The sequence below is a fragment of the Elephas maximus genome, chromosome X, assembly GCF_024166365.1.
Source record: "Elephas maximus indicus isolate mEleMax1 chromosome X, mEleMax1 primary haplotype, whole genome shotgun sequence".
In the NCBI taxonomy this organism is placed as follows: domain Eukaryota; kingdom Metazoa; phylum Chordata; class Mammalia; order Proboscidea; family Elephantidae; genus Elephas; species Elephas maximus.
Window position 1 is genome coordinate 2,470,608 of NC_064846.1, and position 23,919 is coordinate 2,494,526.

Here is a 23,919-nt window from a genome sequence, read left to right on the forward strand (position 1 = left end):
CCGGACAGAGGTGAGGGGTGGGGGTGCGTGGGGAGATCTATTTCCCACCCGACTCCTGTCGCCACAGCTCAGCCCTGATCCCCGGCGGCGCCCCCGCCCGGAGATCCCTGCCCTGAGCCGGGGTCGAAGCATTCCCGGGGCAGGGGCTTCGGGGGTGGGGTCCCACGCGGCTGGTGGGGCCATCCGGCTCCGCAGCCCGCGCTCTCGGGGCTGGGCCCAGAGGGGCGCGGCGGCGGGCGGGGCGGCAGTGATCTCACTCCTCTCCCCTCCCCCTCCGCGCGCCCCGCCCCTCCCCGCCCGCCGCCGCAGTCTCGGCATCGCGACGCGCTCGGCGGCGGGTCCCGGCTGGCAAGCGAGCGCCAAGGCTGGGCTGCAGCCCGAGCGGCGGCCGCGCGGCAGGCAGGTAAGGCGGCGAGCTGCGCAGGCCCTGGGTCTGCGACCCCTACCCGGCTCGCTCGGCCCGAGGGAGACCAGGCGGGAGCGCGTGGCTGGGCCCGAGGTGCTGGGCGGAGGGGAGAGCCCCACCCATACCGGGTACCTGGCTCCGGGCAACGCGGATGGGAGCGAGGCATGACTGGAGGCTGGGTTTCGAGCCGACAGGTGAGGGAGTACCTGGGCGGCGCCCGGAGTGCGGACCGGGGGAACCCTCAGGGGGTCCAGGCAGGGTCCGTGAGGTCAGGTCGAGGGAAGGTGCATATGAGTCCGTACGGGTGTGTGCGTGTGAGAGAAAAGGTGCGAGATGGGGCCAGCGTCCCCATGTGCGCTGTGGGGTGTGGCCCTGGGCGTGGCTGCCCCTCACCCTCTGCCGAGGGGCCAGTGTAGGCGGAGGTCGGGACCCGGCCTAGTTTCTTCCTGCAATCGGGGGAGGGGAGAGACCAGCGCTGGGCGCTGCCTGCCCCTCCGGCCCAAAGGGGGGGCTTTGTTCTCCCTCTTCTTTCCAACCCCAGCCTGGGCTGCAGCAGCTCCCCTCACGGCCCCCGCCCTGCTCCTCCGAGCGAGGGCGGCTCAGGGCGGGTCTGGAGCTGCCTCTTCTGCAGGCTCCGTGCCCACGAGTGTCAAATGTGGGTGCATCAGGTAGGGGTGACGGTGGAAGGGCCGCGTTGACCCAGGGCCAGGGATTTCTGAAACGCAAGATGCTTTGGGGCCCAGCCCCTGCTCCCTGCAGCTTTTCGCCCACTGCCATCTTCCTGAATGGTTGTCTTTCTGTCTGTTTGTGTATGGGAGGAGCCGACAGCTCCTGTTTCCTCCTTTCCTAGGTCAGGTTTTTGTCGTCTCTGGGAGAGCAGGGAATGTAACCCGCTGCCTCAGCAGGGCGCCTGAGCCCCCAGCCCATCACTGCCCACCTCAAGGAGGCAGGCCCTGGGCGGCAGCCTTCTCCGGGGCTGGTCCAAGCTCAGGACCCAAGGAGTGGGGCCCAGCATCCCCCACCAGGTGGTCTTCCACTCCTGGCTAACAGCGCCTGCAGGGTAGGGGCTCCTGGGCAGCCCAGAGCCATCTCTGCTGACTCATGTGGCCCTGACAGTGAAGAAGTCTCACCAGTCCTCTTCCCATCAAGCCCATCATCCCCTCCCCTGGGGTGTGGCTGGGCCAGGGGCCTGCCTGGGGCCTTTCCCTTTCAACCAGCTCCCGGTCTCTCACCTGGCACAGCCCCCATGCAGTACGCATGCCCACAGGCTTCACACCTTCAGGGCTCCTGGCCTGACTACAGCCACTTGGCAAGTTCAGGGCAGAGCTGGGGCTGGGACCCCCTCCTGGCTCCTGATCATTTCTCTTTGCTGTATACTAGTCTCTGTCTTTTTCTCCCTATTTATTTATGTTTGCCTGTTTGCGATCCTAAAAGTAATTCATCTTATTGTAGTACATCAGAAATATACAGAAAAGGACAAAAGAAATTAAGAATCACTTGTGATCCCATCGCGAAGCACTCCGTTAAGCACAACAGCCAGCCTTAGCCTCCCTTGTCTGGCTACTACAGCCCACTCCCAGGAGGCTCCTCCCCCGGCACCCAGCCCCAGTCCCAGTCCCTGGCCCACTGCTCCCTGCAGAGGTGGCCGAGGGCACACCCGCCGAGGGCACACCCGGCGGGTCCGAGCGAGCTCCCAGCCAAGGCCTTTCCTCACTCTCTTCTCTGGGCAGCTGCTTGCTGCCCATGACCTGCTTCGGCTGCCCGGGGGAGGAGCCAGTAACAATCTCTACCACCACCGTACTTGTCCTTGGGGGCAGCAGAGAGTGAGAAAGGCCCTTGCCCAGGGAGCACCCGAGGGGCAGGGGCCTTCCCTGAAGCACTCGTGGCTGGCAGTTCAGTGTGCAGCTTTTGCCACACCACAGCTGACCAGCTTGGGACAGCTCGTCCTGCCAGCTGGGAGCCTCGGCGCTGTTGGTGGTCACATCAGTGGGCAGTTCCTTCATCTCCAAGGTCCCGTTCTAGGCAAATGGTCTCTGGTGCCCCCTCCAAATGGCTGTGTCTTGGAAGATCCTTCTGAGTGCTCTTCTGGGCAGGGAGGGAGAGACATGGTGGCCCAGCTGGGGCCAACTCCTGGCGAACCAGGGCCCAGCGTGATGGACATGCTCCCGGGGCCTTCCCAGACTCCCTGCTTTGGCAAAAGGTTGCCACCGCTCTGGGGTGAGTGGCTTCTCCAGCGAGTGCTGGGAGACTGGAGTAGGGGTAGAGGTCTCGGCTTCATCAGGCCTGCCTCTGTGGGATGAACGAGGGGGGATCCACATACTATCCCACAGGCCTTGGCCCCGCCCTGTGGCTCAGACAATGGGGGAGGCAGGAGAGCTGAATTTCCTCCTCTCTAGGGCCCCAGGTGGGCTGCTGTCTTTGCCCCCCACCCTCCTCCCATGAGTCGGAAGGCTGGGGTGAACTGCCTAGCTGGGGCCATCACCCCATCTTTCTCTTTCCTGCTGACTGCTATTGGCCCAGCCTGGACTCGCCCTTCTATTGCTGGTCCCATTGCTGCTCTCTCATCAGCCACCCTCTCCTTTTCTACTTTTTCCTTCCTGCACCCTCTGTCAGTCCATTCATGGTGGTGATTAGGGCACTACTCTTCTCGATCTTGCCTGTCTGCCCCACCCTGGCCCATGGTGCCCTTTGCTGAGCCTTCTTTGTCCCCTTTTGTCTGTCTTCTGTCTCTCCATCTCTCACTTACCCTGCTCTGCAACCACTCCCTCTCTCTGTGCCCAGCTGGCCCCGCCCTGCCACTGAGGTTGGCACTGAACGATGGGCCTCCCTACCAGGGCTGGCCGCTCAGCACCCATTGGCTAAGCTCCATGCCCAGGGTTGGGCCCAGACCCCCATGGGGCCTTGACTGACCAGGAGGGTGTCTAGTGGCCACAGCCAGATGAGGATTCCGGGGGGAAAGGGGGCAGGTCCGGCCCACCCTCTTCCCAGATATCAACAGGGTCTTTGTGGTTTCCTAAAGGCTGTGGTTGGAGACAGAGGAGGAAGTGGGAGAGGGTGGGGAGTCCTTCTGCAGGGGGAGGGTCGGACTGCTGCTCATTGCAGAGGCTTTGCTTTGTTCAGTGACCCCCCTCCCCACAAGGCCTCAGGAACTGACCAACTTGGGACAGCTCATCCTGCCTGCTCTGAGCCTCGGGACCGTCCATGTCCCCCAGGTTGAGAAGCTGCAAAGAGAGTGCCAGCCACAGTCAGTCATCAACCACTGGCAGCTCATGCCAGTCTCGGATGGGGCAGGAAGGGGCAGCGTCCTGGGCCTGCGCAGTTGGCCAGGGGCTTTCTGAGCCCATCTCTTGGGAGGCTGGTCTTCAGGTAGAGCTTGAAGGAAGGGGGCCGTGTCCCCAGGAGTCCTCCCCGCCTCCATTCTAAAGCACTCTGCCATGCAGGTGGCGGAGTGAGGGCAGCCCCACCTCAGAGGTTTGCCCAGCAGAGTTTGGTCGCTGGGGAGGCTCAGGGCAGGGTGGGATGGGATCGCTGTTTCCTGTCTTCCTATTTGCATGTGTGGATCATATCTCACGCCTGGTTATGAGAGTGCATACGTGTGCGCGCGTGAGAGTGAGTGAGCATGCACACACATCTGCATGGGCCCACGTGGGTCCCCTCAGATGCCCCAGTAGGGCCTGTGCTGGGAAGGGGTAGGGCTGAGGGTGGTGGCCGCAGTGGCAGGCAAGTAGTGCTGGATGATATAGGGATGGGCAGGGCTCTAGCCCACCCCAGCTTGTGGCTTCCCAGAGGTGGGGTGACCCCCAGCCCCCTCCCCCTGCTGTCTGCGTTCATGCCTTAGGAATCTGGAGGCCCTGGGGAGGACAGAGGCTGCATTGTCCACTCCAGGCTTCCTGTGCTCCCCTTCGGTCATTTAACCCTTTGAGAATGGGCAACCCGAGGGTGGCCAGAGAGGCCAGCAGGGTCTGAGCTGCTTCCAGCCCCCTCCCCCACTTGGGCCAGGTGCCCCAGGACTGTCTGGTCTGAGCTGCAAGCCCTGAGGAGTGGGGGCTAGGTCCCTCCAAGCTGTGGGCTTGGCGCCTGGCCCCGCATCCCCTCTGCTTTCCACCTTTGCTTGCTACTTCTCCGCCGTGTGGTGCCCTTACCATCTCCTGGGCCTACCTGTCCTCCAGCCTCCTCTCCCTGTCTGTTGCTTGAGGCAGGCAATGTGGGCAGACAGCCCCAGGACCGGAATGCCTCTGTGGGGCTTTTCCCCAAAGCCACCTCTAGTGTTAGGGTCACCCCAGCTTGGCAGGGAGCCCCGGAGCTAGGGAGGGGCTCCTGTTACCTGCTGCTGCATTTCTTAGGTCTGGTGGTTTCTGGTCCTGTTTGGAGCCTGGCTTTCCAGATCTGGGGGAGGACTCTTGCACTGAGGGTCCAGGGGTATGGGAGGTGGAGCTCCTGCCAGGCCTCAGCTTCCGCTTCAGCACAGGGACAGAGTGGAACACTGTCGCCTAAGCTCTGCCGGCGCGGCGGGAAGCGGGGGGCTTACTGGTGGCTGAAGTCTCTTGTGAGGGGTCCCTGGAGCCTGGGATTGAGAGAGAGTTCAGAGCAAGCCAAAATTGTGGATGGTTGGGGAGAGGCCTGAGAAACCCAGCCTGTCCCAGGGCTTGAATTGGGGGGAGCCTGAGGGAAGGAATGGCTTGTTTGGGGTCAGGTTTCTGCTCTGTCCTGAGACATGAGATTGGCCACATCCTACTTCCACATAACCTCCCTCCCAAGATTTTGCTCCCTGCTCCCTGCATTTGCCTGCCATCTGCCTAGCAAATAAGCCCTTCCCCAGGGGTTGGGATGGCTTGGAGGCCATCCTTGTCCAGACCCTGACTCCTGAGCACAAGAGGCAAGTTCAACCTGAGTAGCCTTTGGTGACTTTGAATGCCTCCACTCAATCTAGTCCCCCTCCTCACCATGAGCGCCACACCATCAGGCTGCCTGGGCCCACCCTCAGTAGCTCTGTGACCTTGGACACATTTCTCAAATTCTCTCACACACATCTGTAAAATGGGGGTGACAATAGCACCTGCTTTGCTGGGGAATTTTGAAGATTAAATGAGTAAATGTTTGTAAAAGTGCTCAGAAGAGTAAGTATACCTGGTACATGGTATGATCTGGGTTGGGATCCCAGAGGTGGAGAGACCCCCGCTAAGGGTGGAAGAAAAAATGGATGTCATGGCTGGCGATGGTGGGAATCCACTCCCTTCCTTCCCTAGTGGGGACTGTCCTCTGCTCCCCACAAAGGGTTAGCCTCTGTCCCACTGCACCCCCTCCCCAGAGTTTCTGGAGAAGCGTCCACCACTGGTGAACTGCTGTCACTCAGGGAGAACACCCACCCCCACCTTGGGGAGCACGGAGGACAAGACAGCAGCCGCAGCTTCAGCTGCCCCACATGGGCTGTGGCTCTTTAAAAAGTCTGGGCCCTTTACCTGTGGGGCTTCCACCGGCTGCCTCCTTTATGTATTATTGAAATAACCAACTAGGCTGCAGTGAGGCTTTCCTCTGGCTTCCCCCAGCTCTGCAAGGAGCTGGGCTGCATCACCATGGAAACCCGCCAGCCACAGCCTGGGGCGGGGAGGGTAAGGAAGAGCCTTAAAGGAACATAGTGTATGGGGTGGAGGTGACACCACCAGGCACAAAGGCTCCCACCCAGCCCTGCTGAGAATACAGTCCAGACATGGGTGCCCCTACTTCCCCCCAGGCACACACAGCCCCGGCACCTGGACTCTGACCCTCTCACACCCGACTGGGGCTGCCCCTTCGTGTACTGCTCTTACCACACATGCGCACACGCGCACACACACACACACACACACACACAGCTGGGTGGGAGGGGCTGGAGGCCCTGGGGATTCACTCCCTTGAAGGACCCTCTGTTGCTTGTGCTTTGGGCAGGCCCATTTCTATCAGCTGGGAGGGGCAGAGAAAAGGACTCCAGGTGGGAACAGGGGCTGGCATCCCTATTCGTTGTGTGCACACACAGCGCACCCTTTGGGCTTGGCATGGCAGAGGTTCCCGAGGTGTGTGCGTGTGTGTGTGTGTGTGTGTGTTGGGGGGGTGTGGGCAGCAGCCAACCCAGGTCTAAGCTAGCCTTCACCACCTCCCAGCTCGTTCCCAGGCAATCCAGCATGGAGGGTCTGCTGCCTAGCTTACCATGCAGAAGAGGGGTCCCATTGGGCCAAGACTCCCGGGACAATCCAGAGAGCACCAGAATGCTGGGGCGGGGCATAGGCGGGGCTCCCCTCAGCCCTCTAAGCTCCTCTCTGGAAGCCTGGCTTCCTCCTCCAGGGGCCTGCCACACCCTTCCTCCGGCCTGTCCCTGTCCAAGGCGGGAGGCCCTGGGGAGGATGGATTCCGGTCCTGAACCCACTCAGGCCCAGGGTCCCACTTGTGTCTCGCACTTCCCAGTGCAAGAATCTACTGGGACCCTCTGGGTGCTTCTTCCCTCTTGGTCCCCCTCTGCGAGCCCAGCCTTCTCCCTGGGTCAGCCAGCAGTGGCTGACGTTTGTCTTACAGCCTTCCCTTGCCTCAGCGCCACAAGTGGGCGGGAACCTATCCACTAGGTTGCTAAGGGGCTTTGTCTACACTCTCGGCCCCACCGAGAAGTCCTCTCCATGCCGCCCCCCGCCCATCTTCACTCCTCCCCCACCCCCGCCACCCCAGGGACAAGGACGCCACAGAGGCGCCTCTCAGCCTCGCGCACGCGCATGCCCCCATCCCTCTCTGCTCTCCTCACTCTCTGCCATTTCTCATCAGTGCTTCTGTGGCTGTCTCTCACCCTTTGTACTTCTTTTCCCTCATCTCCTTTCCCTGCTGCCTGGGTCTCTGCTTCCAAACAGTCTCCATCTTGGTTGTCATGGTCTTTGTCTCTAGTCCCTGCCCCACCCTCCCCAGCTCTGCTTCTCATCCTCTCCTGCCTTTTTCTCGCTCTGTCTGTCACCTTCAGTCTTCCCCAGTCTGCCCTCCTTGCAGACATGGCCTTGGCTCCATCTGTACACCAGCTTGCGGACCGCCCCCACCTCCCTCTCCCTCGCCCCGGTGTGGTGATGGGGGCGGGGGGCCTGCTGGGCTGACAACCTTAGCCGCTTGCTCAGTAATTGCCCGATGAATGGCGAGCGATCTGAGCCCAGAAGCAGCAGGAGGGGGAGGGAGGGCCCCTCCCAGCTGTCAGGGGCCTCGAAACCTTCTGGCTTCTGCCTGTCTGCAATGCCTGGGGCATTGGCTAGCTGGGTGGCAAATACCAGGAGAACCAAAGAGATTGGTGTGAGGTGGTGGGGAGTCAGGATGGGGCCAGGACTAGGGAGGGAGTGGGGACCAGGGCTTGGGTATCACATTTCCCTGTGTACATCCCCCTGGGTAAGCACCGTTCCAGGGGCTTAGATTTGGAGGATAGACAGGGGAGCTGGCAGGATCTAGACTGTCATTCCAACAAATGGAGCGAGCTGCGGGATGGTCCTCTGAGCTCTCTGGCTCCAGTTTCCCTCCCTTCCCCCTCCTAAGATGGGAGGGCTCGGTGCCCCCGAGGCTGCTGTTTGATTGCCTGCTTTCTGATCTGAGTCTCCTACTGCTTCCTTGAAGTCAGGCCAGAGCAGCCCCAGGCCGCCCTGCCTGCACAGGCTGTGCTGGGAGGTTGGGGCTGCACAAACCCCACTCTTGTCCTCTCTGGGCCGCAGCTTTCCAGTTCCCACCCTCCAAGTCAGTCTCTTGGCCTTCATGGGGCATCTCCCTCCTCCAGCTCTGGGTGGGGGGTCTGAGAGCTCCTAGCAGACTGCTCATTCTTCACCATCTATTCTTCCTGCCACATTCACCACTCTTCTTGGTCACCTCCTTACACGAAACCATTTTGTGGCTCCTGGTTGCCTCCAGACAGAGTCTGGATTCCTTAGCACAGCATTTCAAGCCTCCCCGCCCACCTCTTTGGCATTCTGGATGAGGCCTGGTCCCCTTTTGATGAGAGAGGATGGCCAGTGTGGATTTGGTAAGGACAACGCCCTCTCTTGCCTCTCCTATACCTTCACCACTTGCCTCTTTTTCACCCCCTTCATTTGAAGTCTAAGTGGTATGTCCTCTCGGATGTCTCTTTCTTCTCCTGGTCATGGGCAGAGGAGTCCCCAAGCTCCCGTCTCCAGGGCTCCTTGCACACAGGTGGGATGTGGCATTGCTGGTGTTGCTTGGGCCTGGGGCGGACACATCTAGCTAGCAGTGTTGAGCCCTGAAGAACCAGAAAAAGACCCAGGAGCTGGGACTGCCAAACACTTGAGAAAAAAAAAACCAAACCCATTGCCATCGAGTCGATTCCAACTCATAGCAACCCCATAGGCCAGATTAGAACTGCCCTATAGAGTTTCCAAGGAGCGCCTGGTGGATTCGAACTGCTGACCTTTTGGTTAGCAGCCGCAAGTCTTAACCACTACGCCACCAGGGTTTCCTTGAGAAGCATCAGAAACACTGTCTCAGGCTGACCCCTGCCCTGGAGCATCTGGAAGGGGGAGGCCACAGTCACCTTTATTGCTGGGGGGGCACTGAGAGACACAGCAGGGAGGTGCTTTCCTCCCTTCCTCCAAGTCTCAAGCGTAGACTTCCTTCCTCCTTCTTCTTCCTTTTCTTAGCCCTGTTCTGTGAAATGCAGCCATCTCTGGCCTCTTTCCTCCCTTTCCTATTCCCATTTCCCAAGCTCCCCTGCTGGCTTTTTAGTCCGTAACAGCACCCAAGGACCAGTTGGCTTTGAAACCCACAGCAATGGGGCTGTGACAAGAGCCCTTCTCTATATGTGTATGCACAAATGCTAGTTGTATATGCACACAGAGATAGCAGACATGAGGGTTCATCCCCCACAGATATAAAAAAAAATTTTTTTTACACAGACACAAATACACACACAAACATATGAGCACACACACACGTCAGACATGTGGATTCACCCTCCACACATACACACAAGAAGACACACACACGTGCGCACACACAGCTAGAAGACGTGAGTTCAGACTTCCCACAAGAACTCACGCACATGCTCATGTGTGCACACACCCACCTTGCAGACCCATGCATTAATTCCCTCAGCCACACATTGACTCACACACTCCTGAGAGCACACAGGCGGACTCAGCACCCCTCCCCCCAAGAGAAGACACATACGAATGTGCCCACACGTGCACACACACAGCCACGGACACCTGCTCACAAGCACATCCAGACACACTTGGGGACATGTGCACAGAGCAGCCTGTGGCATGCCCAGGGGAGCTGATTAGGGCAACAAGTTGGTGCGGGGGAGGCAGCTGGTGGGAAGGCACAGACAGAAAGTAGGAAGGAAATGGAAGGCAACCTGGAGGACCAGCCAGGCGATGTATCTTCCAGATTTCTTCCTCTGAGGTGGTGGGGAGGGGTGGGGAGCGGGCCTGCGGGGGCGGGGCTGGGGGCGGGGCCAAGAGCCTGGGCTCGCCCACATGTTAGTCACCAACGTTCTCTCTCCTCTCTACCCTTCCCTTCCCTCCCCCCCTCTCCCAGTGCCCCCACCCACAGCTCCCGCCCCGAGCCTCCCACCAGCCCCCTGTCCCTGGGCGGGAGCCTCAGCCGAGCTCGGCCGGCTGTGCCGCGCCGAGCCGCCGGCGCCGCCCGGAAGATGGCCGTGGCGCTGCGGTACGTGTGGCTTCTCCTTCTGTGCAGTCCCTGCTTGCTCATCCAGATCCCCGAGGAATGTGAGTAAGCTGGAGGGACCCTTGGTGCTCCCTTCACCACAACGCTGGGACACTCTTTATCTTCGGCCTTCTCGCCTTTCCTCCCTTCTGGACCCTCGCCCCTCCTTTCTTGTGCACGGGGTGGGTAGGAGGTACCCAGGACGTTGGGTGCCTCTGGAGAGAAGGGCAAGATGGGAGGTGCCGGGTGTCAGAACCACGGACAGGGAACAGCGGCGGGGCCTGGCCCGGGAGATTTCAGTACCACGGACAGCCGCCGTCTCGCGGACCTGCAGACCGCAGTCCCTGCCTGCTCTACCCTCTGCCTTGCAGGCCCCACCCGTCCCCACCTACCTGGGGGTTCCTCCACTTCCCAGGCCGACCACACCGGGGAGGGATGTGGTGGGCTGGAGTATGGGGCTTGTGGAAACACCTGGATTCAAGTCTTGCCTCTGCTTCTGACTTGTGTAATCCAGAGCTGGGTCTTTCACATCTTGGCCCCTTGAGAGAAAAATGACACCTTGAAAACCCCAGGCCCAGGCAAGCAGCATTCTGGATTCTTAGGATTTAATGTGTAGTTATTTGGTGGTGGGAGCCCTGGTGGTGCAGTGATTAAGAGCCTGTCTGTGCATCAAAAAGTCGGCAGTTTGAATTCACCAGCCGCCGCTTAGAAACCCTATGGAGCAGTTCTACTCTGTTCTATAGGGTCGCTATGAGGTTGAAGGCAGTGGTTTGTTTTTTTGTTTTTGGTTTCAGCTTATTTGGTAGGGGTGGGCTGCTGGAGCACGGGTCTATGGTTATAATGGTGCTAATATTGAGGGGTGACCTTGTGGGGGAGTTCAGGGGTAGGAGAGTGGGGGTTTGGGAGTGTGGCTGTAGGGTTGTAACTGACATGAGTACTTGTGTGTGCTTGGGAGTTGGACAGACTGTCTATGTGTGCATGTACATCTGTGGTTGTGATTGACTAGGTGTGGATATTCGTGAGTTTGATTCTGATTTCCTTAAGTGAGTCAGGTTTGTGAAGGTCTGGGGCTATTTGACTGTTAGCATTGGGTGTGTATGTGCCAGTGGGCTGAATATACGTACGCTTGCGTGGTTGGTGGGTGTGTCAGTGTAACAGTGCTTTCTCCTGAGTGTGGGCAGGAAATGTGAACCTGCTGCTCCAAGTGACTGGAGGGACGATGTGAGGAGCGTTTCATGGGGTATCGTGTTGGAGGGCATTCATGTGTCTGCAGTCTGCTCCTTCCCCTCCTCCTATCCCACCCTTATGTCTGGGCCTGGGCATTAAGGAAGTCAGTGTCTCTGTCCGGAAGGTGAAGACACTGTCCGTGCCAGGAATGGGACAGGGGCTGCAGGGGTGGGGGGTGTTGGAGGAAATGAAGAGCGGCTGACAGGATGAAGGTTGGGGACACCCCTTAGACATGCACATGGAGGTCCATGCAGTCACACCAGTGCAGGCTCCCCAGCCACAGATACACAAGGTCACACACACATGAGTAGACACAGTCGAGCCAGAGATATCACAGAGATACAAAGGAGCAGCGACACCGGGGGGAGGCAGAGGAGGAGGCACACAGACACACAAACCAAAACAGAAGTGAGGGCTTCAACACAAAGGAACACAGCCGTCCACACAGACAGAGGTGAGCAGACAATACAGCCCTGTATGCTGGCTTCTGGGCACACACATACAAATCTTCAGATGTCCTGAGACAAGAGCCCACTGTGGACAAACACCTCCAGGGCCATGCACCAACACTGTGATCCACCCACTGCACACCTGCACACACCTTCCCAGACCCGCACCTTCCTCCTTCCTGCTCTGCCACCTCTCAGGCACTGCTACCTAGCCCAAAACCCCAGAGTCCTACCCTGGGCATCAGCCTGCCCTTCCACCAGATGGGCTGGGCCATCTTGTGTGGGTGGGTCTGCATGGAGGGGCGGGGAGGATTTAGAAAAGATAGCAGTGGGGAGAGAAAACTAGGTCAAAGACCATGGCAGCTGCTCCCAAGCTGCCCTGGGCACTGACCCATAGTTGGCATTGACCCCAACACTGCAGGAGGACACCTCCCTCCTGGAACCTCTCCTCCGGCCCCCGCTTCCTCCCTTTCCCAGCCACTTTGTCTCTTTTTCTGCTGCCTCCAAGGTACCGGGTTACTGGGTTCCACCAAGCCAGTCTCTCATCTTGCTGTTCCTGTCACTCTCCCTTGCTCTCAGGCTGCCTGTACCAGCTCAGGCCATTCTTCGGTGTCCCCAGGGGGCCGCCTCTGCCCTGGGCCTTGGCACTGAGGTCTTCTGCAGAGACAAAGCTTTCTGAGGCAGCCCCCTCCTTTCCTGCTCCCTTCCTCCTCCCAGCCACCAGTGCCAGGCGGAGTCCTGGGGCTGGGCAGTACACTCTGACCTCTGTCCCAGGGCACTGGGGGGTGGGCAGGAGGAAGGAGGAGAGAAGAGGCCTACTGGCACTTCTGGCTGTGGAGACTCTGCTGCTGTTGCCCTGGGGCCTTTGGGAGGGCTGGGGGTGGTGCAGCCGGCCTCTAAAGGACGGACCCTGATAATTGAAAACCCTGAGTTGAGCTAATTGGATTAGGAAGGAAGTGGGTGGGAGCGGGGACAGGGCACTGGCTATGGCTGGCTGTCTGTCTCCCAGCTTCCAAAGCATCCTGGGTGGGGTGGGTGGGGGAGGGGGCTGCTGAGTTCTGCTGGCCCTACCAGGCCTGCCAGAAGCATGCAGGAGTCTGTCCCAGGGTGCCCCTAGCGGAAAGCCAGCCTTTCTCCCTCTGCCTGCCTGCAGTTGTCCACGCTCTGTGCTGTCCCTTTGGGCCTTGACCTGCTGTGCCTGCAGCCCAGCACGTGCGTGCCCCATGGCACAGCCCCCTTATTCCCCTTTCCCCTTCCCTATGGGCCCCTGCTGGGGCAGTTTCAGCATCTCTCTCCTTCTCTCCCTGCTGCCCGGATGTCCCAGATGAGGGACACCACGGTAAGTTGGGGGCAGGGTTGGGAGTGTTTTCCCGGACACACATGTCCCTTTCTCTCTCCTGCTTTTCCTGCCCCACAAATCTGGTGCTGAGCTAGTCGGGTGCCGTCCTACATCTTCTTCCCCTCTCGCTCCCTCCCACCATGGCTCTGGGGCTTCTGGGGGCTTCAGCCCCTGCCGCCCACACTACGGACCAGGGGGAGGCTATGGTACCTGCCCTGCCCCCGTCACCAGCACTCTCCGGTCCCTCCACAGTGATGGAGCCACCCGTCATCACAGAGCAGTCACCCCGGCGCCTGGTTGTCTTCCCCACCGATGACATCAGCCTCAAGTGTGAGGCCAGTGGCAAACCCGAAGTACAGTGAGTGACTGCCACCCTCTCATGCCCTGACCCCCCTCCCCCGGGCCCTGGCTGCTGTCACCCTTGCCTCAGGCCCAGCTCAGCCTCTGTCTTGGCTTCCAGGGCCTCAGGCCTCCAGCCCTTCTCTGCCCACAGATTTCGCTGGACACGGGATGGTATTCACTTCAAACCTGAGGAGGAGCTAGGCGTGACTGTGCACCAGGCGGCCCACTCAGGCTCCTTCACCTTCACGGGCAACAACAACTTCGCTCAGAGATTCCAGGGCACCTACCGCTGCTTTGCCAGCAACAAGCTGGGCACTGCCATGTCCCACGAGATCCAGCTCGTGGCTGAGGGTGCGCAGCTCTGCAGGAGCCTGGAGGGTGGTGGGCTGGACAGAGTCCCTCTAACAGGCCCCCAGGAGCTTGTACCGGACCCTGGGCTGGAAGCAAGCCACTTTCCCCGCTGGTTGCTTACATGCCAAGGGGACTGGCATAATCCGTTCCATTGCCCCCTTTCTCACTGCTCTGTTGCTGCCCCTGCCTCCTCCCTCTATCTTTCTGCCCCTGAGCTGTGCTCTCCATCTGTCTTCCCTCTCTCCATCCTTCTTTGTGGTGGGCCCTGTCCTGCCTCAGCACCCTGTTCAGAGTGGAGGCAGCAGCACCTGCCGGGCCTGGGCTTAGTGGCATGTCTCTTGGCCACCCACTCCATACCCCTGCATCCCCACTCAGCTTTGGGGCCCTCCTCCCCAGCCAGATGGATGGCTCCCTCCCTGCCCACCCCGAGGAGGATGAGGACAGGGACAGGGATGGGTGGGGGAGGCTGAGATGCAGTGGTGGGGGAGGGGAGCCTGGACGCATGCAGGAGTCACAGACCCTTCCATCATCCTGACACAGAAACCATGGCAACGATTCCCAAGGTAACCAGAGGGGCAGAGAGAGGGGGAAGGAGAGCTAAAGAAGGCAGGAGGTTCAGCTAGGAGGAAACGAGGAGGAGGGAACCCCCCACCCGGGAAAGGGTGACATGGATCAATACAAAGACTGGAGAGCAGGAAGGGGGAGAAGCAAAGGTGGAGGAATGAGGAAAGTGGAGGAGCCAGGGGGAGGCAGAGGGGAGAGACTGACAGAGGGAGTGTGAGGAGCCATCCATCCGCCTGGGGAGGAGGGCCCCGGAGCTGAGTGCTGGGCCTACCCTCGTGTTGTCCTGGGAGGGCTAGTCTCAGCCTTGAGCCCCCAAAGGACCCAGAGTCTCTGCCCCTCCTCACACGGACATCCTCACAGCAGTGTTCTAAGAGAACTCTCAGCCTGCCCCCCCCCCCATCTTCCAGAAGAGCCCTTCCTCCTTCTGTCTCCTGCCCCCGACACTGCCTTGGCCAGGTAGAGAGTTGGAAACCGTAGTGCCAGCCCCTCTGTCCCTTCTAGGTGCCCCCAAGTGGTCAAAGGAGACGGTGAAGCCGGTGGAGGTAGAGGAAGGGGAGCCGGTGGTATTGCCCTGCCACCCGCCCCTCAGTGCTGAGCCTCCTCGCATCTACTGGATGAACAGCAGTGAGTGGCACTGCCCAGGCAGTGGACGGGGCAGGGGGTCGTCCTGGATGGATTCCAACCTGTCCTCTGTGCCCCTGCAGAGATTCTGCACATCAAGCAGGACGAGCGGGTGACAATGGGTCAGGACGGGAACCTGTACTTTGCTAATGTGCTCACTACGGACAACCACTCGGATTACATCTGCCATGCCCATTTCCTGGGCGCCCGCACCATCATTCAGAAGGAACCCATTGACCTCCGGGTCAAGGCCAGTGAGTCCCAAAGGCTCTGAACCCCCGCAACTCCTCTGTCACCCTCAGGCATGCCCGTCTTCCTCAAGGACAGCTTGGCTCCCCTGGAATCCTGCCCAGACCCTGCGAGACAGCGAGAGCAGAGTGGGGGCCCTCCCTTTTACAGAGGAGGGGACCAAGGCCCCATGGGCTTGCTGGGGCAAGCTCCCCTAAGCTTGTGCCTTGGGGGTGGGGGAGAAGTGGGTCACGCCACCCCTTTCTCCTCCCAGCCAACAGCATGATTGACAGGAAGCCACGCCTGCTCTTCCCTACCAACTCCAGCAGCCACCTGGTGGCCTTGCAGGGACAGCCCCTGGTCCTGGAGTGCATTGCTGAGGGCTTGTGAGTCTGGGCTCCTGGGTGGGGGTGGGGGGCGGCCTCTGCCATGGAGATGGGTGACCGGCCTGTGCTGTCTCTCCTCTACTCTCCTCCCTGGGCAGCCCTACGCCCACCATCAAGTGGCTTCGCCCAAGTGGCCCCATGCCAGCTGACCGCGTGACTTACCAGAACCACAACAAGACGCTGCAGCTGGTGAATGTGGGCGAGGAGGATGACGGCGAGTACCGCTGCCTGGCTGAGAACCCGCTGGGCACTGCCCGGCATGCCTACTATGTCACTGTGGAGGGTATGGCTGCCCCAGCTGCCATGGGCTCCCCAGATGACCTCCTGGGGTGGTGGCCTGGGAGCCGTTTCATGGGGCAGGCTTGATGTGCTCATGCTGGGGGTGAGAGCGAGTTTGGGCTCAGGCTGCCCTCCCCTTCCTTCAGCTGCCCCATACTGGCTGCACAAGCCCCAGAGCCAATTGTACGGGCCGGGAGAGACTGCACGCCTCGACTGCCAGGTCCAAGGCAGGCCCCAACCCGAGGTCACCTGGAGAATCAACGGGATCCCTTTGACGGGTGAGCAGGGGTGTGGGCAGGGGCCACAGGCAGGTGAGCCCTGGGGGCTGCAGGACAAGGAAGAGGAGGGGGAGGGAGAAGAAGAAGAGGATGGGGAGGAAGAAAAGGAAGAGGGGGCAAGGAGGGAGTGGAGGGTCCTCAGTGCCGCTCAGGGCCCTGCCCAGCCTGTGCCCTGCCCCGACTGTGCCCACAGAGCTGAGTGAGGACCAGAAGTACAGGACCCAGCAAGGAGACGCCCTGATCCTGAGCAATGTGCAGCCCAGTGACACCATGGTGACCCAGTGTGAGGCCCGCAATCGGCATGGACTCCTGCTGGCCAATGCCTACATCTATGTGGTCCGTGAGTGCCCTGTCTGTCCCCGAAGCTGGCACTGCCTGGCGGAGCCAGCCTGTGGGGGCTGTCTTCCTCCTCACATTTCACCACATGTGCTCGCCATCCTCCCAACAGAAGACTTTCTGGAAGGGGCAGTCAGTCGGGCCTTGATTCATGAAGGATAGGATGGGAAGGCGTCTGAGTGGGAGGGGATGGGAGTCTGGCGGCTGGGAGGCTCAGCATGGCAGGGAGAAAGCAGAGGGGCCTCGAGGCCTGAGGGTGTGGAGGAGAGCCCTACCCACCTCCTGTGACTTCCTCTGCAGAGCTGCCCACCAAAATCTTGACTCCAGACAACCAGACGTACCTGGCCGTCGAGGGCAGCACAGCCTACCTTCTGTGCAAGGCCTTTGGGGCCCCCGTGCCCAGCATCCAGTGGTAAGGGTCCAGGTGCCCGGGGAGGGCGGGGAGGCCTGCAGGTGCCATGGCGGGGGTCCCGAGCCTGCCCGTTGTGTCTGTTAGGCTCGACGAGGAGGGGGCAACAGTACTTCAGGATGAGCGCTTCTTCCCCTACGCCAATGGGACCCTGGGCATCCGGGACCTCCAGGCCAATGACACCGCACGCTATTTCTGCCAGGCCACCAATGACCAAAACAATGTGACCATTGTGGCTAACCTGCAGGTCAAAGGTCAGGTGGTGCCCTCCTATGATGGGGATGGCGATGCCCCTGGGAAGGAGGGCCAAGGTCTTTGGGTGACACGAGAGTGACCCATCCCTTCATTGCCCTCAGATGCCACTCGGATCACGCAGGGGCCCCAGAGTGCAATTGAGAAGAAGGGTTCGAGGGTGACGTTCACATGCCAGGCTTCCTTTGACCCCTCCTTGAAGCATAGCATCACCTGGCGCAGGGATGGCCGTGACCTCCAGGAGCTTGGAGACAGTGACAAGTGAGGGTCCAGTAGGGCGGTGGAGGGAGCAGAGTGGGAAAAGCAGGAAGTCCAGGTGCAAGCCCTCCTGGGTCTGCTCCGAGTGGGAGGTTCCAGCAGGTGAGGGGGCAGGGCGGCGATGGGGCTCCTGGGGGCAGAAGGACAACACTGCCCTGCCCACTCAGGTATTTCATCGAGGACAGCCGCCTGATCATCCAGAGCCTGGACTACAGCGACCAGGGCAACTACAGCTGCGTGGCCAGCACCAAGCTAGACGTGGTGGAGAGCAGGGCCCAGCTCCTGGTGGTGGGTGAGTCCTGGGGGGCTAGCAAGTCACAGGCCTGGTGCCTGGGGCAGGGGAGGCAGACCCCTGGGCCCAGAAGGTTGAGCGGGGCAGAGACCCACACTCCGTGGCCCTCAGGGAGCCCTGGGCCAGTGCCCCAGCTGGAACTGTCCGATCGCCACCTGTTGAAGCAGTGCCAGGTGCGTCTATCCTGGAGCCCCGCCGAGGACCACAACGCTCCCATTGAGAGTAAGTGGCCGCAGCGTGGCCTCTCCTGCCTTCTGGGCACACGAGGGGAGGGGGCAGTGGGGAAGGTGGAGGCCTGGTCCCCTCCCTCCCCATGCCTACCCCTCTGCCACACGCCCCATGCAATTACTCCATTGCTGCTTCACCGCTTGGCAGAGTATGACATTGAATTTGAAGACAAGAAAATGGAGCCGGAGAAATGGTACAGCCTGGGCAAGGTGCCAGGGAACCAGACCTCTACCACCCTTAAGCTGTCACCCTACATCCACTACACCTTTAGGGTCACTGCCATCAACAAGTATGGCCCTGGGGAGCCCAGCCCGGCCTCCGAGACTGTGCTAACACCTGAGGCAGGTGAGTACCAGGCAGGGAGGGTCAGATGCCTGGGGCCCAGCTCTGAGGGGGCTTGGAGAGGGATCAGACCTCCAGAGGGAGCCAGGGGAAGGTGGGCTCCCCTGCTTAGAGTGGCGGGCCCCTTGTCCCTGGGCCTCCAGCCATCACCGCCCTGGCCGTGATGTGCAGACATGTTGCTTTGCAGCCCCAGAGAAGAACCCCGTGGATGTGAGGGGGGAAGGGAATGAGACCAACAACATGGTCATCACGTGGAAGGTGAGGGGCCCAGGACTCTGCCCAAAATGGAGCAGTGAGTGGGTCCAGGTAGCCAGGCTGTGGGTGGGGTCCTGGGTGGCCCTGGCCCATGGGCCAGTGCCCTTGGCCATCAGATCCTTGTCTGCTTGCCCTGCAGCCACTCAAGTGGATGGACTGGAATGCCCCCCAGGTTCAGTACCGGGTACAGTGGCGCCCTCAAGGGGTGCGGGGGGCAGCCTGGCAGGAGCAGATTTTGAGCAAGCCGTTCCTGGTGGTGACCAACACGTCCACCTTCGTGCCCTACGAGATCAGAGTCCAGGCTGTCAACAGCCAGGGCAAGGGCCCTGAGCCCCACGTTACCATTGGCTACTCTGGGGAGGACTGTGAGTATGGGCGGCCCTGCCCACATGCAGGGAGGGGTGAGCATGCAGGTCATTGTTGGGGTGCTCGGTCACTCCCCTTCCACCATGACAAGCCAGTCCCCAAGTTCTCCCAGCCCCTTACCTCCTAACACTCCACTGTGTCCTTCCTACGAATAAGGGTCTTCTCTTATGTAACCAAGCACCCTTCGGAAAGTCAGGAAAGGCCATATTGGTACGATGCCTTTATCTAACTGGCTGCCTGTATCCAATCCAATTCACCGGTTTTCCCCATAATGCCTTCTCTAGAATCCGCCCCCCACTTGCCAGCACAGGGGGTTCACCCAGGATCACGCCTTGTCTCTAGTTGTTGTGCTGCTTTAGTTTCCTTGAATCTGGAACTTTCCAGATGCTAACTTTGGTTATGGGTCACAGTTCTGTCTACTTTTTTCCTCCTTGTAGTTATTGTTTTCCCCTCACAGTTAATACACAGTCAGGGAGATACCTGGAGACCCTCAAGCACCCTGCCCCTCCTCAAACTGCCCCACCTCGTATGGCACCCAAACCCATCTCCAGCATGGGGAGCTCTGGGCTGGCCTGGGGGCTGGGGCGAAGGTCCAGGGCCGCCCATGTCCCGGCTCTTCCCAGTCCCCCAGGCCAGCCCCCAGCTAGATGGTGTCAAGATCCTCAACTCGAGTGCTGTGCTGGTCAAGTGGTGGCCTGTGGACCCAGCCCAGGTCAAAGGCCACCTCCGGGGATACAACGTAAGGGTCCCAGGTGGTGTGGGGCAAGAGGGGGGTGCTCCGTGGGGCAAGGTGTGTGGCCGCCAAAGGCGACAGGGCCTGAGATGGGCTTTGGATTGGGGATGGGTGGGAAAGGGCCCCCCTCAGGGCAGTGGGAAGCAGGGCTGGGGTCTCTGCTTGCCCTGTCCCCACGGGTGTCCTCTCTCCTGTCCCAGGTGACGTACTGGTGGGAGGGCAGCCAGAGGAAGCACAGCAAGAGGCATGTGCACAGAGGCCACGTGGTGGTGCCTGCCAACACCACCAGTGCCATCCTCAGTGGCCTGCGGCCCTACAGCTCCTACCACCTGGAGGTGCAGGCCTTCAACGGACGGGGTGCAGGGCCCGCCAGCGAGATCACCTTCAGCACACCAGAGGGAGGTGAGCCCACACCCCGTGCTGTCCCCGCCTGCCTCCCCTGGGGCCAGCCCAGCGAGACCCTGCCGGCTCCTGTCTGTGTCCGCAGTGCCTGGCCACCCTGAGGCGCTGCATCTGGAGTGCCAGTCAGACACCAGCCTGCTGCTGCACTGGCAGCCCCCGCTCAGCCACAACGGCGTGCTCACCGGCTACGTGCTCTCCTACCACCCCTGTACGTGGAGGCCGGGGCAGTGCGGTGAGGGGGTGCCGGGGGCCTGAGCGCACGGCCAATATGACGCCCTCCTGTCCCCCCAGTGGATGAGGGCAGCAAGGAGCAGCTGTCGTTTGACCTTCGGAACCCGGAGCTTCGGATGCACAACCTTACCAACCTCGACCCCCACCTTCGGTACCGCTTCCAGCTGCAGGCCACCACGAAGAAGGGCCCGGGTGAGGCCATCGTGCGGGAAGGAGGCACCATGGCCTTGTCCGGTGAGCTGAGAGGGACCTGGGCAGGTCAGGGGCGGGGGTGGCTGAGGTGACCTGGCAGCTCATACCCTCCTCTCATCCCGCACCCCCAGAGAGCCCGGATTTTGGCAACATCTCAGCCACAGCAGGCGAGAACTACAGCATCGTCTCCTGGGTCCCTAGGGAGGGCCAGTGCAACTTTCGGTTCCACATTCTGTTCAAGGCCCTTGGTGGTGAGAGCAAAGGGGGGTCCTTGGGGCTGGTGGTGCAGAGCTGGGGTCTGCCTGGAGCTCCTGCTCACCCCACCCTCTCCCCTGCACAGAGAAGGTGAGTGCTTACCTCCCGTCGCCACAGTACGTCAACTACAACCAGAGCTCCTACACACAGTGGGACCTACAGCCAGACACTGACTACGAGATTCACCTGCTCAAGGAGAAAAAAGTCCTGCACCAGATGGCGGTGAAGACCAATGGCACTGGTGAGGACCCTGGCACAGGCCCGGGCCCTTTGGCCCATATGGGAGGGGTCCAGGTGCCTGAATTGGACTCTTTTGGGGTCCTTTTACGTCACTGTTTACAGGGAACTATTTTGACAGATGTCCCCTACCCTCTGAACCCCGGGGGGACCCGAGCACCATTCCACGAGCCTCAGGGCTCCTATAGGGGCTCCTACCCCTGCCCAGCCGCTGGGGACAGAGGAACTAGCCCCCAAGGGCGCAGGGGAACAGCAGCTCCGAGGGAGGCCTTCGAGCATGGCGGTGGGGACAGAGCTGTGTCTGCTCCCCGCCCCCAGGACGGGTGAGGCTGCCTCCAGCGGGCTTTGCCACTGAGGGCTGGTTCATCGGCTGTGTCAGCGCCGTTATCCTCCTGCTGCTGATTCTGCTCATCCTCTGCTTCATCAAGCGCAGCAAGGGTGGCAAGTACTCAGGTGACCCCCAAGCCCCGGGTCCGGGCGGCCCCGCCAGGGCCTGGGGGTGCTGGGTGCAGGGCGAGGGTGGCAGAGCTTGGGGGAGTGGCGGGCCACCTCACCCGCTGTCCTTTCTACAAACCCGTAGCAGGCCACTGAGCCTGTTGGAGGCAGGCAGGGGCCGGCAGGGGAAGCTGCTGGGCTTCTAAGTGCCAGGGAACACTGCCAAGGAAAAGGGCTGGGACGCTCGGAGCGGAGAGGGGCCCCCTGCCACTGCCCACTGCCCCCGGCCCCCTGCCCTAGAGCCTGGGGCCTGGAGGGCAGGAACAGGCTGGATCAGGGGAGGAAGCAGGCCCTTCTCTCTTTGTGTCTTCAGTAAAGGACAAGGAGGATACCCAGGTGGACTCAGAGGCCCGGCCGATGAAAGATGAGACTTTTGGCGAGTACAGGTGAGCTGTGGGCAGGCGCAGGGCTGGCCACGCCCAGCCCTTCCTGTCTGACCCTGTCTCTCTCTCTTCTCTGTGCTGCGGGGTGACTTCAGGTCCCTGGAGAGGTAAGAAGGGATGGTGAGGACCCCGGGGGCAGAGTGTGCCCTGTGTGGTCAGGGCTCTGTGCCCCAGCCCTCTCCTCCAGTGGAGTTGTCCCCAGTCACAGTTGTTCCCCCTTTCAGGGAAAAACTGGCCCCCTACTCCTCTGCCCCACACTGGCACCCAGCTTCTGGGAGCCTGGAGCCCCAGGACACTGCATGGGCTGCAGCTGGACACGTGTTCCCTCCCCACCTCCTTCAGGCTCATGTACACAGCGCCAAGGCCCCCATCCCCAGGCCTAGCACTCACTTGCTCCCTCACAGCCAGCCAGGACCCTTGGCAGCCACAGGAGCATCAAGCCCAACAAGCCCAAAGCTGCTCCCTGGGCAGCCCCAGTAGCTACCACAATGGCCAGGGTCCAAGCTGCACCTCCCAGCAGACACTGTAGCAAACGAAGCCCTCTGCCCCTGCAGCGACAACGAGGAGAAGGCCTTTGGCAGCAGCCAGCCATCCCTCAATGGGGACATCAAGCCCCTGGGCAGTGATGACAGCCTGGCTGATTATGGGGGCAGTGTGGACGTCCAGTTCAATGAGGACGGCTCCTTTATCGGCCAGTACAGCGGCAAGAAGGAGAAGGAGGCAGCAGGTGGCAATGACAGCTCTGGGGCCACCTCCCCCATCAACCCTGCAGTGACCCTGGAGTAGCAGGGATGAGCCCTGACCTTGGGATTAGGGGGCTCCTGCCCCTTCCTGCTGCGCCCCGGGCCCTGCCCTCTGGCCCTGGGCTGGTGGGGCTGGAATCTGGGGGCAGAGGAGAGGTGCTCACTGCCTCCAACTCCCTCCTCAGCCCCCATTCCCCAGTTTATTGCCAAAACCCAGCTGCACCCCTCCCTTACACACCCAGCACTCTGCCCCAGCTCTGCTTGAGCTGTTTGGGCAGAGAGACCCTGGTTTGGGGGACGGAATGGAATTAGGAAGGGCCCCCAGTGGGATCTCTGAGATGCTGTCCCTCTTTACCACTCACTGGGGGCAGACGTGGCAGGAGGTCTCCCCAGGCCAGGGCTGGTGCCTCCTGTCTGCGTGCCTCCCCCCAAGCCCCTAGCCACTCCATGGCCAGCCTGGCTGGGGCTGGAACAGAACTTGGTGTCCCTACCATCTGCTCCCTTTTCTTTGCCATCTCTGCCGCGACCGGGATGGGAGCAGGGCGAGCTGGCCGCGGGTGGTGGGGAGGTCACCTGGAGAGCCCAGAGGCCCCCCCCCGAATACTGCACCCCCGTCCTGCTGCCCACCCCACCTCACGGCCGGCTTTCAGGTGCATCTCACACACGCTGCCTTTGGTACCCACCACGCAACATCCCTGTGGCCTGCATCACTGCCGGGTGAGGGGCGGGTCACCGCCTCCCCTCCCCATGCCCTGGGCCTCTCCCAGCCGCCACTGCCCCCACGCCCCCTCAGCCACCATTCCGCCTGTCGTCTGAACAGTCCCTTTCCTCGACCTCCCCTGTCCCCAGCTTGGGAATGTAAATACATCGTGACTTTGACAGTTTGTCCCTTTGCCCTTTCCCCATATGCCACTAGTGTGTAGGCAGGTGTCGCAGTCTCTAGGTGGTTTCTAGCTTTTATAGTAATTAGCTTTGATGATCCCATCCCAGGAAAAATAAAAACAGACAAAAAAAAAAAGGAAAAATGGCTTCTCCCAGCCCCACTGTGCCCCCACCCGTAGCCACAGCCCCGTATGCCTCTGCTTGGTCTGTCAATGAGCCCTCTACAAAAAACAAAAGTATATATATATATGTACATAAATATCAGAATTATAACAGGCAAATAAAAACCTGGAACTTCCATCCTTTTACCTAAAGCACGTTTATTTCCCCGTGTGTGCCCCGCCCCCCAGCCCCTGGCCCTGTGTGGTGACCTCGCCTAGCCCTGGGCTTGCTCTGTTCCCCTCCTGAAGCCCGGTGGGGGTGCCCCTGGCCACCTCCTGAGGCCCTCATTCCTGCAGGGGGTGGACGGGGAACAGCGTGATCCAGACC

General features: G+C 60.8%; 1 protein-coding gene across 1 annotated transcript; it reads left to right on the forward strand.

Moving 5' to 3' along the window:
- The first annotated feature begins 314 nt into the window (after positions 1-314).
- L1CAM (L1 cell adhesion molecule) lies at positions 315-23,695 on the forward strand. The gene is made up of 27 exons (XM_049871949.1): positions 315-403; positions 9,947-10,137; positions 13,343-13,448; positions 13,584-13,783; positions 14,849-14,971; positions 15,052-15,222; positions 15,471-15,582; positions 15,681-15,865; positions 16,008-16,139; positions 16,333-16,479; positions 16,776-16,887; positions 16,972-17,138; positions 17,241-17,397; positions 17,562-17,686; positions 17,798-17,908; positions 18,062-18,259; positions 18,444-18,514; positions 18,651-18,876; positions 19,501-19,616; positions 19,811-20,012; positions 20,098-20,220; positions 20,304-20,477; positions 20,567-20,686; positions 20,776-20,931; positions 21,246-21,380; positions 21,736-21,808; positions 22,360-23,695. Exons 2-27 carry the CDS (start codon positions 10,062-10,064, stop codon positions 22,589-22,591), a joined length of 3,750 nt encoding a protein of 1,249 aa, XP_049727906.1. The 5' UTR covers positions 315-403; positions 9,947-10,061; the 3' UTR covers positions 22,592-23,695.
- Positions 23,696-23,919: the final 224 nt, after the last annotated feature.